The following is a 16966-nucleotide window of genomic DNA, read 5'->3' as shown; positions in this document are numbered from 1 at the left end:
GACGCTGGTACAATCTTTGGCTGATCAGCAAACAAAGGAGGGTTAGATGGAGTGCGTTGTTCTTAAAGGAGGCTCCTTACGAGGCCATTATGGGTACACTTGAATTGCAGTTGGATCACGAAATGTGTTTATCTTTTGCACTTAATGTGATACACACCAGTGGTGAGGGAGGGGGTGGGTATTAGTTGGGATTAGAGGTAGATTAGTAAATAGGTTGAAGTATGTATCGAGGTATGAGTAAGGTTCACAAATAGATCACTATGCCACTACTGAAATGGAGAACTGATGCAATAATGGATTACTTTTGAACTGATGTATTGGGAAAGTTCTAGAACATGACTCGGATAATTATGGCTGTGACCTGTACTGTATTTTGCACTTTGTCAACATGCAACCAATAAAATATGTTTTTAAAAAAATGAGTTAAGCACACAGCAGCAGAACATTTTAAAAAGTGAGTGAGTCTGTAGACCTCACTCCTGTGGTACATGGTAAAAAGTACCTGTTCACTATAATTGGTCACTGCATTGTATGCTGCCACCACTGCATTTATGCGGTTTAACTCCTGGTGAAGGAGGTAGCCTTCCACCACCATGAGGGTAGCGGTTGGTGCGCCCCTCCAGGTCCAAGAAGACCACTATCCATGAGACTTCCATACGTCATGGCACACATGCATGATCTGTGTTTACGTATGACAAAAAAATAGCATTAGAGATCCAAACAGTACAGTTGGGCACTCATGGCTGGAGTACACGTCTTTAACCAATGCAGAAGACTTTTCCGTCTCAACTTACATATACACCTTAAATGTCAGCCATACAGAATCAAAATTATAAACTCTGTCATGCGGGATAGATGCAAAAAGATGATCATTTCTCCATTGAAAATATGTTCCACGTCTCACTCTGCCACAGATGCACTGGTGGAGTGCTTTGTTGATTGCAGACGTGCGCCATGCCGAGACTGGCTTCAAGTAGTAGATGCAAAATCAATTTACCAGTCTTGTAACTGATGAGAATGCAGTATGTTCTCCTGGAACTGCAATTAGCACTTTCAGGGGGTGTAGAAGCAGTGCCATTCTCGTTATTGGCCTTATTTATAAAGTGTCTCTGCACTTTTGGCGGAGGCCGTGGAGTTGTGGGGTGGTCTCCACACTCAAGGAGAATTCTCCTTGTGGAGATTCCACCCAGAGTGTGGCGACTCCCTCAAGAATGCACAGCCTCAGCAATGAGTGCAGATGCCCTTTGAGAATCAGGCCCTATATTTTTTTAATTCGGTAATATTTATTTCTGAAATGTCTGAACATGCACACAAGATCACCACAAATGGAAGAATTGCACCCCTTTCACCACAATTCTTCCAACAGAGTTTACAATTGCCAAATATAGCATTCAATCTGGTGGGGAGTAAATACTATATTTTGCACACATTTTCCTTATGCTGTCAGATATTGATGATTTGGCTGCTTGGTACCATATTAGTACCCAAGCATCTCAAACTCCAGATCCCTCTCCCATTGGAAGTTCGCATTTATTCCTGGGTATGAGTTGTAAATTACGTATCTATCATTTGAGCTATGAAATCTCATTTGTTAAAGACCATGTTTTCGGGTAGGGTTTTCTCCCTGCACCCACCTCTACAAACTTTCTGGATCGCGCCATGAGTAGCAACAGAGTCAAGTCAAAGCCATACTACAGGTCCAGTCCCTAACTTTCATGGTTTTCTTCGCTAGTATTGAGTATTTTGAAAATAGTTGGCTACTGTCATTCCATCTTCTGAATCTGGGTCTGTGACCCTTGGTAAAAAATCTGGGTTATGGATTATAGGTTACATTGGGGAAGGAAATGTTGGCAACCCTTCCCTGCATGTTAGCTGCTGCCAAAATTCTAGAAGAATTGTGGTTGTAGTTCAGAAGAAAGACATTTCTCATCTTGTTCATTGAGGTAGCCACAATAGAGGTTTTGAAATGATAGGGGAAAAATTCTGCTCCACTGTGGGCCACCCATTACCCCACCAGGGTGTGATTCCTGTCATTTTTTCAGGCCGAATCTGTATGAAAACCTTTTTATTAGGAAATCCCAGCCTGCCCTTTTATTTACTTCAGAATAAGTGTAGCCCTTAGCACCACAAAGCAAGGATAGCAATTTCTTGTGAATTGGGTTTGCAATAATATTGGGGATTGTAAGTAGAAATATCTACATTATATACAACAGACGAGAAAGAAAATTCATGTACGTAAGCATTCTTAAGTTTTTTGTGCCCAGTAGTAAGTAAAAAATATTGCTGCAGCTGCTTCATCTAATTGTCTTGTCATGATTTATTATTCCTTGGAGGAAGTCCTTTGGAAGAACAAGCACCAGCAAGAGCGAGAAGTCTCACCTTAGGGACCAGATTGCTTTGCCAATGATTTTTAGCCAGGCTTCACAGCATCCTCGATGCTGTGTAGCATGGGCAAAGAATTAAAAAAGTACTTGAAGCAGCCACCTGCATAATTGGACATCACTGGCCACAGGTCAGCCGCTGGTAAATGGCATCATTTTTCTGGACTCCCATAGTGGGAGCCTTCGCTCCCTGAATCCAAAAACAAGTCCTTTCCTTGGTGAAGGTGTTCACACCTCCCCCAGGCCAGGAAGAGCCATGCGTGGCAGGGGAACTTCAAAGGCCTTGCAGCCTTTGTAATGCGACCCACAGCCTCTCCTGCTATCAGGAGCAGGCCCCCTTCCTGTTTCCCTTCCTTTTCGGCAGGAAGACAGATGGGAAATACTAGCCAGCCCAGAAGGTGTGCCCACCTCTGCCAACTCCACCCCTCAGGTGGGGGAGGCGAGGTGAAGCCCACTCTTCAGTGCCCGCCATCATGCAGATGACACGCACTCCCCAATCAGGATTAAGGATTGTGCCGACTGCCCCTTGTGGGGTGAGCACACCAAAGGTGTAGTCACCCTAAGGTCAATAGCCCATTGGATACTGACCTAAAAACCCCCTGAATACAGTATTTAGGGGGCAGCCCTGAACCAGGAAAGCAGACAAGAACCAACTACAAGAAGAAGAAGGACCCAATAGCTGTGCTGAAGCTAACAAGAGGAAGACACCACTGACTCGTCCCCAGCCCTACCGACCTGACTCCACCTCAGACCTGCTCCAGCGAAATCCTGATGTGTCCTGCTGCCAGGAACCTCGAAAACCCCGGAGGACCTGCCTTCCTTCAACCACAAAGACTGTGTCTCCCGTGAACACCGGATTTTTTTTATGCAACCTCTGGCTCCGGCTGGACACCGCAAATCCGCACCATTCTGCACCCGCCATCCATGGCCTGAGCTGGAGTGGGAAAACACCACGAGGAGGTCTTCCTGGCGATCCTAAACCAAGATCCGGCGACCCCTGACTTACCTCAAACCTCCAGCCGACGCCTGCAGCCTAAATCCGGATGGTCCCCCCAACCGCGACCAGGAGCTGGTAAGAAGATCCTACCCCAAAAGGCACCTCTGGACCCGAGGGTGGCCAAACCAATGGTGCCTAACCAACCCCCAACTTCTCAACTTACCTCTCAAAGTGGTGGTCGCACCCAGAAGACCTTCGTCCCCAAGCCTGCAGTGCCTTTGCAAACCATAGGTTCTCCATTGCAAACCACAAGCCGCCCAACCTTGAAACAGCACCTTAGCGCCCTAGTGCCGCTGAGTGTGCACCTTTGGTGCTATTTTGTTTCCCCATTTGCCCTGAGCTAAAGTCTGGGAGCTTTGCTCCTACAACCAAGTAGCTTGCTCGTCAGCAGCCACCTACCGGAGGCCCCATATTCCCCATTGGATAACATTGGGCCTCAGCACTCTGCACCCGGCCCCCTAGTGCCGTCTGAGAGTGCATCCCTGACCCTGGGGGACGCCTAAGTCTACCCTGAGAACCTCAACTCTCACTACCAAACACTTACCCTAAAACCGATAACACTATCTTTCTCCATAGAATAACATTGACAGTTTTTCTTGGAAAAGTTTCTAAGTGTGGAGTTTGAAAATCTAAATAAATTCTTTAAAATTGTACTATTTAACAAAAACGATTTTACTTACCTGTTTACAGGAAATGTCCCAGAGTAGTATCCAGGTATACTAATCGGTATAGAAAAGTTATCTATAAAGGAACGTACCTGGTATTTTACTGAAAAGCCCATTCAAGTCTATGTACTGTATTTACAAAGCATTGCATTTCTCTGCAAACAATACTGTAACTCAAAACAAAGTGCATATATCATTTCAATCCATATTGCATTTCAATTGTATATTTGCTGCAAAGTACTTATCACTTACCTGTGCCAGGTTTGCTTGGTTCTAGGAAATAAAATAACAAAAATAATATTTTTATACAAAAACAGTTGGTCTGAAGGTCAGTCTCTGAGTGTGTGAATTAATTTGCTGTTTGTGTGTGTACAACACATATTTAACACTGTCCTCTTATACTGCCTTACTGCTCGACCACACTACCACAAATAGCGACTGAGGTGCTATCTAACTTTACCTCTGCTTACCTTTGGGGTTCCACTGGAATGTGTGCACACTATACCTCACTTTGGTATAGTACATGAAAAGCCAGCTTTCCAAAGTAACCGAAGACAAAAAAGTAAAGCTTGAAAAGCAGGTGGTGCAGGGCCGGCTCTAGGCTCATGGTGGCCCTAGGCAGGGAGCGTAGGTAGGGGGCCCGGAAGAGGGGGGCGGGCGGGGCGGAGCGCGCAGGCCAGTAAAGAGGGGAGGGGGTCAGGGAGTTTAGAAGTGGACCAGAGCCGGAGGCCGCCAAATCCCTGCCAGGGGCCACCACGCAAATATGTATCCATCCTCAGAGGATTAATATATTAAGAATATATATTGGCGTGGTGGCCCCTGGGGTTTGGTGGCCCTGTGCAGGTGCACAGCTTGCACATGCCTATAGCCGGCCCTGGGTGGTGGAAGCACAGGACCTAGTCAACCAAAAGTGATGGTGAAGAGACAATGATTCATGGTAGGGGCAAACGCAAGATTGACAAACTGGGACATGAATAAGAACATGGCAAATGAGTGACAAGAAAGTTAACCAATGGTGAGCAATAGGCGGACTCCAAACTCCTCTATGCTTTTGTTAAATCCAAAATTTGCCTACGCTGTCTAGTTGGTGAGACCTGAAAGAGCTGGTTGAAATATTTTAGAGATATAGCATGTTAACATTTATCTTCTCTTCTGATAGACCGCGCCATTGTTAAGGAAAACTATTCAAATTGAATGTGACCCTGTATAATAATTGGAGGGATTGAAATAATACTGTTGCTTTGTGACAGATGTTAGCTGATTTCAGAGGGCCCGAATCATAAAGTCTTGACCGAGGGCAAATGTGCCTAAGGTGTGTCTTACTCCTGCATTTCGCGTAGAAAAAATGCACTTACTCAAGGAATAAGAATTTTTGAACTTGGCCTATAGGTTCTGTAAGGGTCCGACTTTTCTAAGTTGGGCTCAACTAAATAATTTCCGTCTGCAGCAACATTATTATAGCTGTCTGGTTTGGTGACTGCCAGAGTGTTTAGTGAAAACCGCTGTCTGTCAACAAACTAATGTAAATGTTACCGAAGTGATTGGGCACGATGCCTTTTGAGATCTGTGAATTTGATTTGGATCACCGAATTTGGGAAATAAATACAGATTCATTAGATATCGAGAGGGTTGACTTTATGATAAATGCATGTTTACAGGATGTATATTTACAACAAGTGGTGGTGAGGAACAGAGTCTCTGAATTAAGCAGAAATCTCTCACCCAGTCAAGAGATCAGGGCTAGATCCAACACAGTTTTTTAGCTCACTGCACCATCCCAGTTTCAGAACCTGGCTGTATGCAAATTAGTCTGTTCCTGTCCCAGTGCATGATGGGAACAGGGCAAACCAAACTACAAAAGCCAATTCTTACACTGGGAAGGAAACAAGCTCCCGGGGACCGGTTTCTGGCATTACAGCCGTCTTCGGCCCGGTTTGCTTGAATCCTGATGGTGCAATGAGCAAGGGTCTCACATCTGAGAATACCCTTCCACGCTTAGGGTGGACAAAAATATTTACAACAAGTGGTGGTGAGGAACAGAGTCTCTGAATTAAGCAGAAATCTCTCACCCAGTCAAGAGATCAGGGCTAGATCCAACACCGTTTTTTAGCTCACTGCACCATCCCAGTTTCAGAACCTGGCTGTATGCAAATTAGTCTGTTCCTGTCCCAGTGCATGATGGGAACAGGGCAAACCAAACTACAAAAGCCAATTCTTACACTGGGAAGGAAACAAGCTCCCGGGGACCGGTTTCTGGCATTACAGCCGTCTTCGGCCCGGTTTGCTTGAATCCTGATGGTGCAATGAGCAAGGGTCTCACATCTGAGATTACCCTTCCACGCTTAGGGTGGACAAAAATATTTACAATAAGTGGTGGTGAGGAACAGAGTCTCTGAATTAAGCAGAAATCTCTCACCCAGTCAAGAGATCAGGGCTAGATCCAACACCGTTTTTTAGCTCACTGCACCATCCCAGTTTCAGAACCTGGCTGCATGCAAATTAGTCTGTTCCTGTCCCAGTGCATGATGGGAACAGGGCAAACCAAACTACAAAAGCCAATTCTTACACTGGGAAGGAAACAAGCTCCCGGGGACCGGTTTCTGGCATTACAGCCGTCTTCGGCCCGGTTTGCTTGAATCCTGATGGTGCAATGAGCAAGGGTCTCACATCTGAGAATACCCTTCCACGCTTAGGGTGGACAAAAATATTTACAACAAGCGGTGGTGAGGAACAGAGTCTCTGAATTAAGCAGAAATCTCTCACCCAGTCAAGAGATCAGGGCTAGATCCAACACCGTTTTTTAGCTCACTGCACCATCCCAGTTTCAGAACCTGGCTGTATGCAAATTAGTCTGTTCCTGTCCCAGTGCATGATGGGAACAGGGCAAACCAAACTACAAAAGCCAATTCTTACACTGGGAAGGAAACAAGCTCCCGGGGACCGGTTTCTGGCATTACAGCCGTCTTCGGCCCGGTTTGCTTGAATCCTGATGGTGCAATGAGCAAGGGTCTCACATCTGAGAATACCCTTCCACGCTTAGGGTGGACAAAAATATTTACAACAAGTGGTGGGGAGGAACAGAGTCTCTGAATTAAGCAGAAATCTCTCACCCAGTCAAGAGATCAGGGCTAGATCCAACACCGTTTTTTAGCTCACTGCACCATCCCAGTTTCAGAACCTGGCTGTATGCAAATTAGTCTGTTCCTGTCCCAGTGCATGATGGGAACAGGGCAAACCAAACTACAAAAGCCAATTCTTACACTGGGAAGGAAACAAGCTCCCGGGGACCGGTTTCTGGCATTACAGCCGTCTTCGGCCCGGTTTGCTTGAATCCTGATGGTGCAATGAGCAAGGGTCTCACATCTGAGAATACCCTTCCACGCTTAGGGTGGACAAAAATATTTACAACAAGTGGTGGTGAGGAACAGCGTCTCTGAATTAAGCAGAAATCTCTCACCCAGTCAAGAGATCAGGGCTAGATCCCACACCGTTTTTTAGCTCACTGCACCATCCCAGTTTCAGAACCTGGCTGTATGCAAATTAGTCTGTTCCTGTCCCAGTGCATGATGGGAACAGGGCAAACCAAACTACAAAAGCCAATTCTTACACTGGGAAGGAAACAAGCTCCCGGGGACCGGTTTCTGGCATTACAGCCGTCTTCGGCCCGGTTTGCTTGAATCCTGATGGGCCAGGGACAGACTGATTTGCATATAGCCAGGTTCTGAGCTGGGATGGGGCAGTGAGATAAATAACGGTGATGGATCAAGCCCTGATCTTTGGACTGGGTAAGAGTGGTCTGCTCAATTCAGACACTCTGTTCATCACCACCCCCTTTTGTAAATCGATTTTGGCCACTATAGGTGTGGCAGGGTATACTCAGACATGAGTCCCTTTCTCACTGCTCCATCAGGATTCAAGCAAGCCGGGCCGAAGAGGCTGAAATGCCAGAAACCGGTCCCCGGTAGCTTGTCTCCTTTCTGGTAAAGAATTGGCTTGGTAGTTTAGTCTGCCCTGTTCCCATGATGCACTGGGCCAGGGACAGACTGATTTGCATATAGCCAGGCTCTGAGCTGGGATGGGGCAGTGAGATAAATAACGGTGATGGATCAAGCCCTGATCTTTGGACTGGGTAAGAGTGGTCTGCTCAATTCAGACACTCTGTTCATCACCACCCCCTTTTGTAAATCGATTTTGGCCACTATAGGTGTGGCAGGGTATACTCAGACATGAGTCCCTTTCTCACTGCTCCATCAGGATTCAAGCAAGCCGGGCCGAAGAGGCTGAAATGCCAGAAACCGGTCCCCGGTAGCTTGTCTCCTTTCTGGTAAAGAATTGGCTTGGTAGTTTAGTCTGCCCTGTTCCCATGATGCACTGGGCCAGGGACAGACTGATTTGCATATAGCCAGGTTCTGAGCTGGGATGGGGCAGTGAGATAAATAACGGTGATGGATCAAGCCCTGATCTTTGGACTGGGTAAGAGTGGTCTGCTCAATTCAGACACTCTGTTCATCACCACCCCCTTTTGTAAATTGTTTACAGGATGATCATTTTTCAGACACTTTGGTAAATTCAAATAATTACAATATTGTTATAAAGACGTTTCTGCAAATGCAAGTGCCATGTGCTAAAATAAATCACGTTTTACCCATCTTCACATTTTGTGACGTGTCTGCCGGAACCTTGTTTTTAGTCCGAATTTTAAGGCCATACTTTGTCACCTCAGTCTTCCTTTTCAGTTCACAACATTTGACAATGTAACCATCATCTATTCTTTGTTTGCAGTTAAAGTGTAAGCTAATGCGTCTTCATTGTGTACAGTTGTATCATGGCAAGGAAATATTTGTAACTACTTGTTCTTTAAAATCAGCCTTTCAGACGGAAGGAAAGCTATATTTAATATTGGATTTTCTCAGGGGAGGAGATGTGTTCACGCGATTATCCAAAGAGGTACGTATCTGAATCTTACTTCAGTGCTTTCATTCAAACATGTTTTTTTCCGTTTCTTCTGACTTGTTATAATAAATATGTCACGCACTGTTGTATACTGCTTCATTTTAGGAGACTCTATGAAGTCTCCATTTTTCTGGAAAAGCTATTTTCAACAGCTTTACAAAATGTGTTGTGTAGCAGAAGCATCAGTTTCAATGTTGTGATATACCACGACTCATGTTCAGAAAACTGACTGTCATAAAAGGAAATGTAATCTCCTTCATGCTGGTCTTGGTTTCAATGTTGTGTTTATTGATTGGAGAGTTAGGGTGATAGTAGTTATTTGCGGAAATTGTGTGGTATTTTTAACATCTCGTTAAGATTTAATGTTGCATTCTGTATTTTTCTGAAGTTCCCACCGATATTGCATGTAAGTTAACTCTGAAAGCGAGTAGAATGCACGGTGTCTCCTTTCTGTTATTTTGTGTGATGATTATTTTCTGGAAAAGATGTAGGTTCGAGAGGAAAACAAACAAACTTGTCTTTTATTTCAACTCAGTGGCTTAGTATCTGAACAGTAACTTTTACAGCAGTGACAAAAGATACGTTACTAAGCAATGCAAGTGCTTCGTCCTTGCCTTAGAGACCTTTCTCCGTGATCATCCACACTATCATCATTCCGCATGGTTGAGAATCGTGTTTTATTCCATAAGCATGCCCAGTCACTCCTCCACCACCGGGACAGAGTGACCGAGTTCCATAGCAATGAATGGAACTGTGTCCGACAATGATTGTTCCTCACAGGATGTGCTCCCACCGCTCATGTGATCCCCAGACAGTGCTGTTGTTGTTGGAACTTCTCGCTGCCACCGCTCATGTGATCACCAGATAGTACTTTCATTGGAGATTCTGGCTGACTTAATGATGCTTACAAGCTGCTGCCTCTGCTCTCCAAAAGCCCCAGTCGCATGTTGGGGCCTGAGCACTAATTGTTTGGAAGCAGGCTTCTTAACCATGCATGTGTAGCTTTTTTTTGGGGGGGGGTTATTAGCGTTATTTTATGTGCCCACCACAAACTGCAGCTGCACAAAAATTGACAAATTGTTCAGGCTTTGTGCCTCCTGAGAAGACTTTGTAAACTGACTATGTAGGATGGAGTGATGCTCCATACTTAACACCTTTCTGTATCGTGTAGCACATGAGTAGCATAATAGAATGAAGGTCTGAATTGCTTTTTTCCTCTGAAGTTGTAAGTGGGTTATTTCAGGGTTGGATTGGGATAAAAAATTGGCCCCGGGGAACACAAAAAAAAAGTGTCCCACATTTTCATATTGCCCTTCTGCAAAACACTGCTTTGGCGAAATTTTATAAAAAAGGGGGAGAGGGGGTATAAACAAAATACCCAGATTAGTTTACACTGGTGAGACCACTTCTTCTTAGGCCCCCTGCCACGCTCAATATGCATATATTAATGGGCCAGCCCAGCGAGAGAAAGGGAGTGACACCTCTGCCGTTGATAGGAGGGAGGTAATGGGCGCCCATCTACCTCCAGAAAGGCCACTGGGTTGCTGGCGGCATCGAACAACGCAGAAACCGCCCAAATCGGCCCTCCAGGCTGCTCAAAAAAGCAGCCAACAGCTGGAATTCAGATACTGGCCCCTCGGGCATTGCCCGAGTGCCTGCATTACCAATCCAACGCTGGGTTATTTTAAAAGGGAAAGGTGTTGTGCTACTGAGTGCAAAAAGTGTTCCCGAGTTGTTTTAAAAGCCAGTGTTTTAGCTCGGGTAAGATGGACAGACTATATCCTCCTTATGAAGAGATTGTTACATATTTGTTCGTACGACAGAGTTCAATGCTTAGAATATGCATTTGTTGAATGCAACCTTCTCTCGAACTGGGATGAATGGGGGCGTGTCCTCTGCTGACTTCTTGGGCCAGCCAAAGTGACAGGCAGAGCCAGCACAAGACGCGGAACACGCTTCTATAGCGGCCTGAACCCTCCTGCTGAAACGCGGTAAAGTTCTACCTAAGGTATAAATCGAAAACCTTCAAGGGTAAGACTATCAAATAATAGAGACCCTTTCATGTCATAAATTGTGACATTAGTTTTTATTCACTGTGTGTTTTCCTGTTTATATGTCCTGACGAAAGCTCTTAGACCCTCGGGCCGATAGAGCAGAAACATGTTGACGTTATTTTTTGTCCAAATGACTTATGCTAAGGATTCCTAACTATCCCCAGAGCATACCAATTAATTTTTAATGAGTGGTCAAGTGAACTGAATAAAACTTACAATCACCTGCACACTTTTTTACCTATCATTCAGCTTCAGTGGGGTAACCCCTGTTTCTCTGGATACTGCCACGAAAAAAACCAGAGATTGCCTCGGGTGAGGCTGGCTGGCAAGACACTGACTGAATAAACCCAATGACTGTTGCCAAAACGCTTGCGTGGGGCGGAGAATAAGATATACCGCTTCTCGAGATACGCAGCGTTTATGAGGGCTTTTCAAATCATCTCTTGGAATAAGTGGTCACAAGTGTCCTATCTCCTTTTTGATAAACTGCACTTTGAAGACCTTCAGCCTGCTGTCTTAGACGGCTGGGTGGAGACCAAGAACAGGCCTCCAGGCCTGAAGAATCATCGAGCCAGCCCGCTCCATCCAATCTTGCGCTCCTCTCACTTGTTGATTAACAGCATGAGAGCAGCAGCTGGATTTCTTAGGGAAGTTAGGTCTTCAACTCCTACTTGGAGCCAGAATCTGCTAAGGATGCAACCCGGGTAAGTAACATTTATTTTATTCATAATGTTGCTGTAATGTTTGCCAGTGATTTAGTGTTTATTTATTGTGCCTGTTGGTTTTGTATTTTGGTTAAGCAGTGGGGAACTTTGCTCGCCCCACCACTTTCAAAGGTTACCAGACACCCCGATGATGAACACCACAAGCTGAACCCATTCGTGGCTGTACTGCTGTCGGACTATAGTGTTATCAACCTTGGTAGAAAAAAATCTGAATCTGTTTAACCAGCATTGTAATCAGTGACATAGAAGCTACAGCTGGCACTCTGTTCCACTGCCTTATTTTAACCAATATATGCTTTTAATCTGGTGCTTGATTCCGGTTGTGAGAAAATGCTGTCCAAGAAACTGATTCTTTAAACCGGTTTTCTTTTCACTTTGGAGCCATGTTTCTGCAGAACAAGTGACTGAAGAGCAGAACTGTGCAGGCGCATCAGCGCATTACGATATCATGTTACAGAATAATCTACCAAGTGTCCATGTCCGTTTCACTTCATCAACCTCACTTTTTTTCTTCTTTCTTTCCCTGTTTTCATACATACATCGTTGGACATTTCAGGGTTGTAGTGAATAGGAAAAGCTTAAACCAAAAAGATTGATGCTTGTCTCCAGTGCTTATTTAGTAAAAGTGGCGATGCCCAAAGCTCTGCTCAGGAGCCCGTGGCCAGCGCAACTAAATGTCAGTGCGCCGAATGCCAAGGCTGGGTAGTCTAGAAGCCACTTGGTGCCTATTTAATCTGCTAAATGACACACCCTGCTCCTTTATCTCACTCCTTCTTTTTAGGTCTCGGCTGTCGAAAGCAGCGCATGCGCTGCTCTTGGCATTCAAGTGCTTCTTGGAATCAATTCAGATTCCGAAGCTCTTGGAGGCGGAGTTTAAGCCCCGCCCATCTTCCTCATTGGCTGGCTTCATCCTGCATGCAAAACACAGGCTTACGATTTAAAAGGAGGCTTCTTAGTCCCTCCTTGTTGCCGCCTTGTCTCCTTTTGGCCACGCCCACCGGGTATTGATCTTTTACTGGCGGTATGATACTGTGGCCTTTAATTTCTGGGTAAAGCACTATTTGTTTCTCCTTCCCTCTGTCTCTCTCCCCGAGCAGACCCTTCCCTTTGTGTCTCTCAGAGAAACAGCTGCTTGCTCATTTCAGTTTCGTGTTTTGCAAGGCAATTTCTTCCTGTTCCTCTAACCTCCCCAGGCAGTCCGATGCCTTCTCGCTCGAGACGCTCGAAAGTTTTTTTACCGTCTTGCGCTCGGTAAACGTCTAATGCAGAAAAATGTATCAGCCCCCAAAAATGAATGCCAGTTGTAAATACTGGTGCAAATGAAGCATTGGTTGCCTCACACATGATGCTTAAAGAGTTTGATCTTGGTTTCTATTAAATACATTATTGCAACTTTAGGCAGAATTATTTACTCACACTCTTCATCAGTAACTCAGTCACCTGTGTGCTTGCCACTTCTATTGGTATTTATTTTATGATTTTCACAGAAATGGTGCCATTCAGGCAGAGGATTTCTGAAGATTATGTAGTAAATCGCTAGGAGGCACAAGCACATGTACATCAACTGCAGCTTTACAGAACCTTTGAGATAACACATGGAAGTTAGGGCAAATTGCAGCATGACGTGGGTGTTCTTCCTGTGCCGTTTAAGAAGTGTGCAGATCTTGGAAACCTATGGTACAAATAATTAGATGGGTCTGATTTTATTGCTGGGCATCTTTTAACCAGGTGGTTCTGGGAAAGCATCTTTATATATTGTCGGGCTCATGATTAAGTTGCTGCTGTAAACAGTATGAAATTCAGAACACACAAAACCATACAATCTATAACAATACAATAAGTTATATATTTAAAGCATAGTGAATAAGCAAGCACAGCTCAAGCCCTCAAATTAGAACTACTATTCTAAGCCAGTATCTTCCCTGACATCTTCTCTAAAAATCAAACGTTGATTAGGAACTAACTTGGAAGACTAATGCAATTAATTAGGGTCTAACTAGAGAAGGACTGTCCTATTTTATTGGATTTGTTCTGTTGATATATATGAATTATAGTGGCTGCTGTGACCTTTAAAATTCGTCAGGCATAAATACTGTCCTTGAATTGTAAAAAGCGAGTAAAAAAGAGTGTCTAACATTCTTGAGAATTTCCTGCTCTCCTAGTCCTTATGGAAAATTATGAAAAAATAGGGTAAATGGTGGGTTTCACAACACAATTATCAGTTACCCTGGGGAGAAATCCTTGGTTTCTAATTTGGGTACTAATGAAGTATTTGAGTACTAAGCATATCCTGTTCTATTCAAGTTGACAAATATATATCTTTTTTAATCCAATTAATATTTTGATTAGACATCTTCTGATACACTACAGTGAACCTCCTTCACTCTACCGACTGATCAACCACATTGCCCTAATTAACACTTCCAACTCTGTTCATGGATAATGTGTCATCCTTAGGTTTTACACCTGTAGATTTCACCTGCTAAATTGCTTGAATATTGTCGAACCTTTAACCATAGAGCACATTCAGCAGCCATTTGATTTTTAATAGTAGTATTCAGATTGATATACTCCTGCATTTACCTTTCCATAGTAATTTGTTTGGCAAAGTTCTTTTTCTGAACATAAAATATTTTCTTGTTCTTTCAAGGATTCTCACCTGCTGCTGCTCTTTTCTCTTCTTTAAAACGTGGTGAAGCCATCGTATTGGTCTGATAGACACTATAGCCCCCTTAATATGTAGCAAACTTTCCACAAACAAATTAGCTTTTCATCAACATTAACAATTAAAGTTTTGGACTTTTTGCTGTTGCAACAACCATTATAGAGCCAAATGGTCACAGTTTCTTCTACACATTTTTGCTTATTGTTCCATGACCCATTACTGAACACCATTCTGGCAATCTTCATGTATGTGGCCACTGATGAAACTAACCACTAGTCAATATTACTTCTTGTAGGAGTTGCTTCAGCTCATTTAGCATCATGTACTCAAAGAAGTATCTGTTGGCATGTGTGTTGGTATCTTGCATTCCATCCGCCCCAGAGAGTCATTTTGGTACTGGTACATCCCTTGTGTTCTTAAGAGATTCTTTCTGTTTGCTTCCATGTGATGTATTGCTTTAATTTATTTCCAGGAAATTGCATTACTCTGAGACCACTTCCCTCACTTCTATTATATACACACACGAGGCCTTCCGGTCTTACCAGACACCCATACCACATGATTGCTAATCACCAATAAAAATCTCCCTCCATCCTCCTGTAATACCACATAATCCGGCGCCACACAAATTGAAGGTTGGCCTGGACTACCAGGGAGGGAGAGTGGGATGTAATGAATAGAAGAGAGGGAAGAGGACTCAAAGTAATGCAATTACCGGTAAACAATTGTGATTCTCCTATTACCATGACCAGAGAATCTGGATTTCATTAAAGACACAAAGGCTAACATTATGCATTATACTTTTAATGCAACTTTAAGCAGCCATTTTAAAGTTTATACATCACAAAGCAAAGCTCTAGAATGCAATGAAAAACAAAGTTCAACTAATATGAAAAAAGATAAACGTCTTCTTTAGAAACTGATGAATTCCAAAGTAACAGGAAGTTGCGATGCCGAGACTTGCTTGGAGGGAAGAAGAGGAAATCTTTAAACTCCAGGTATGATCGTGCATCTTCGAAACAACAGCCATTTTTAACACTCAATTCCTCATGCAGACACCAAAAAGGTTTCGTAATCTCAGATCCTAAATTCCTGTTCTTCCAACCTTTTGTAATAAAGACATAACCTCCTTCAATACGGGGTCAATAGATGTCTCTTCACACCACCTCTCTTCTGATATGATACCATTTTCCAAGACACACACCCATTCTTTTCCTTCCTCCATCTCCTCTTCATCATCTAAGCTGAGTGTTTCCTTAGGAGTGAGGCGCAACAACACATCAGCAACCCCATTGTCATCATCAGGAATGTACTTCATTGAAAAACTAAACTCTTGTGAACTAATCACCCATTTTGTGATACTGCTAGAAATCAAGTCGAGGCCCTTCTTATTAAAGATCTCAACCAAAGGTTTGTGATCTGTGCAAATCTCAAATTCAACTTCCTAATAGCCCAGTAAACAGCAAGGGACTCCCTCTCTACCACAGAATACCTAGTTTCAGCATCTCTCAAACCTCTTGAAAAAAACATTCTAGTTTGTAATCCATTAGGACCATACTGTTGCAAGACTGCACTGAGACCTATTTCACTTGCATCCGTTGTAAGAATAGGCTTGATTTGGGGTCAAAACTCTTAAGGCAAGGTGCAGAACACAAACATTCGTTAATTTTGACAAATTCTTTCTCGCACAGCTCAGACCAAACAAAATTAACACTTTTCCTTAAAAGATTTCTCGTACCTACGCCTAAATCTGCAACGTTTTTTTTAAAAACAACTTTAGCATAGAACTCTGCCAATTCATCCTTGCTAGAAGGAGAATACATGTTTTGAATCGTTGACACCAACTCACACTTTGGTTTAATCCCATTTCAAGTGACATTGTGATGAAGATAATTAATAGAACCTGACCAGAACTAAAAAAAAATTCAACTTCAATAGTTAGACCACACACACACAGCTTCCGTAAAACAACTTTGAAACAGGCATCATGCTATGCTCAATTTCATTTTTCCCAAAAATCAAGATGTCATCTTGATATATACTGACGCTCTCTACACCTTTAAGTACCGTCTCCATAGCACGCTGGAAAACGGAAGAGGCAGACACCAGACCAAAAGGCAGCTTGATAAATCTAAACATTCCGAATAGAGTAATGAATGCTGTAAAGTCTCTCCAATTCAATCTGATGATATGCAGAGCGAAGGTCAATTTTACTAAAAACCTTTGCCCCCTCAAGCAAAACCAACAACTCATTAGTATTTGGAAGGGGATATCTATCCACAATCACATTCTTACTAAGCTGCCTCAAATCAATGCAGAGACGTAAATCCCCATTAGGTTTTCTGGCAGCGACAACAGGTGCAAGCCATTCCGTGCCCTCCACTTTTTTCGATGATTCCACAACTTTTAAGTTTAATAATCTCCTTCCGCATATTATCCCTCACAGCAATTGGGACATTCCTCAGTTTACAACAAACAGGTTGTGCATCTTGTACCCTTGCAAACAACCTAAATCTTTTTTTAAAA

The 16966-nt window shown here is 43.5% G+C and overlaps 1 protein-coding gene across 2 annotated transcripts in view; it reads left to right on the top strand.

The window, feature by feature from the left end:
* The window catches only part of RPS6KA6 (ribosomal protein S6 kinase A6), a 600906-nt gene that overhangs the window by 214469 nt on the left and 369471 nt on the right, over positions 1 to 16966 (top strand). For both annotated transcript variants that reach the window (XM_086918765.1, XM_086918766.1), the window contains one exon: positions 8911 to 8990. In XM_086918765.1, the coding sequence (XP_086774891.1) occupies positions 8911 to 8990 (80 nt within the window). The remainder of the gene's footprint in view (positions 1 to 8910; positions 8991 to 16966) is intronic.

This window comes from Lissotriton vulgaris, chromosome 4_1 (assembly GCF_964263255.1).
Source record: "Lissotriton vulgaris chromosome 4_1, aLisVul1.2, whole genome shotgun sequence".
In the NCBI taxonomy this organism is placed as follows: domain Eukaryota; kingdom Metazoa; phylum Chordata; class Amphibia; order Caudata; family Salamandridae; genus Lissotriton; species Lissotriton vulgaris.
The sequence above is the reverse complement of the archived record's forward strand: the minus strand, read 5'-3'. Positions and strand labels throughout refer to the sequence as shown.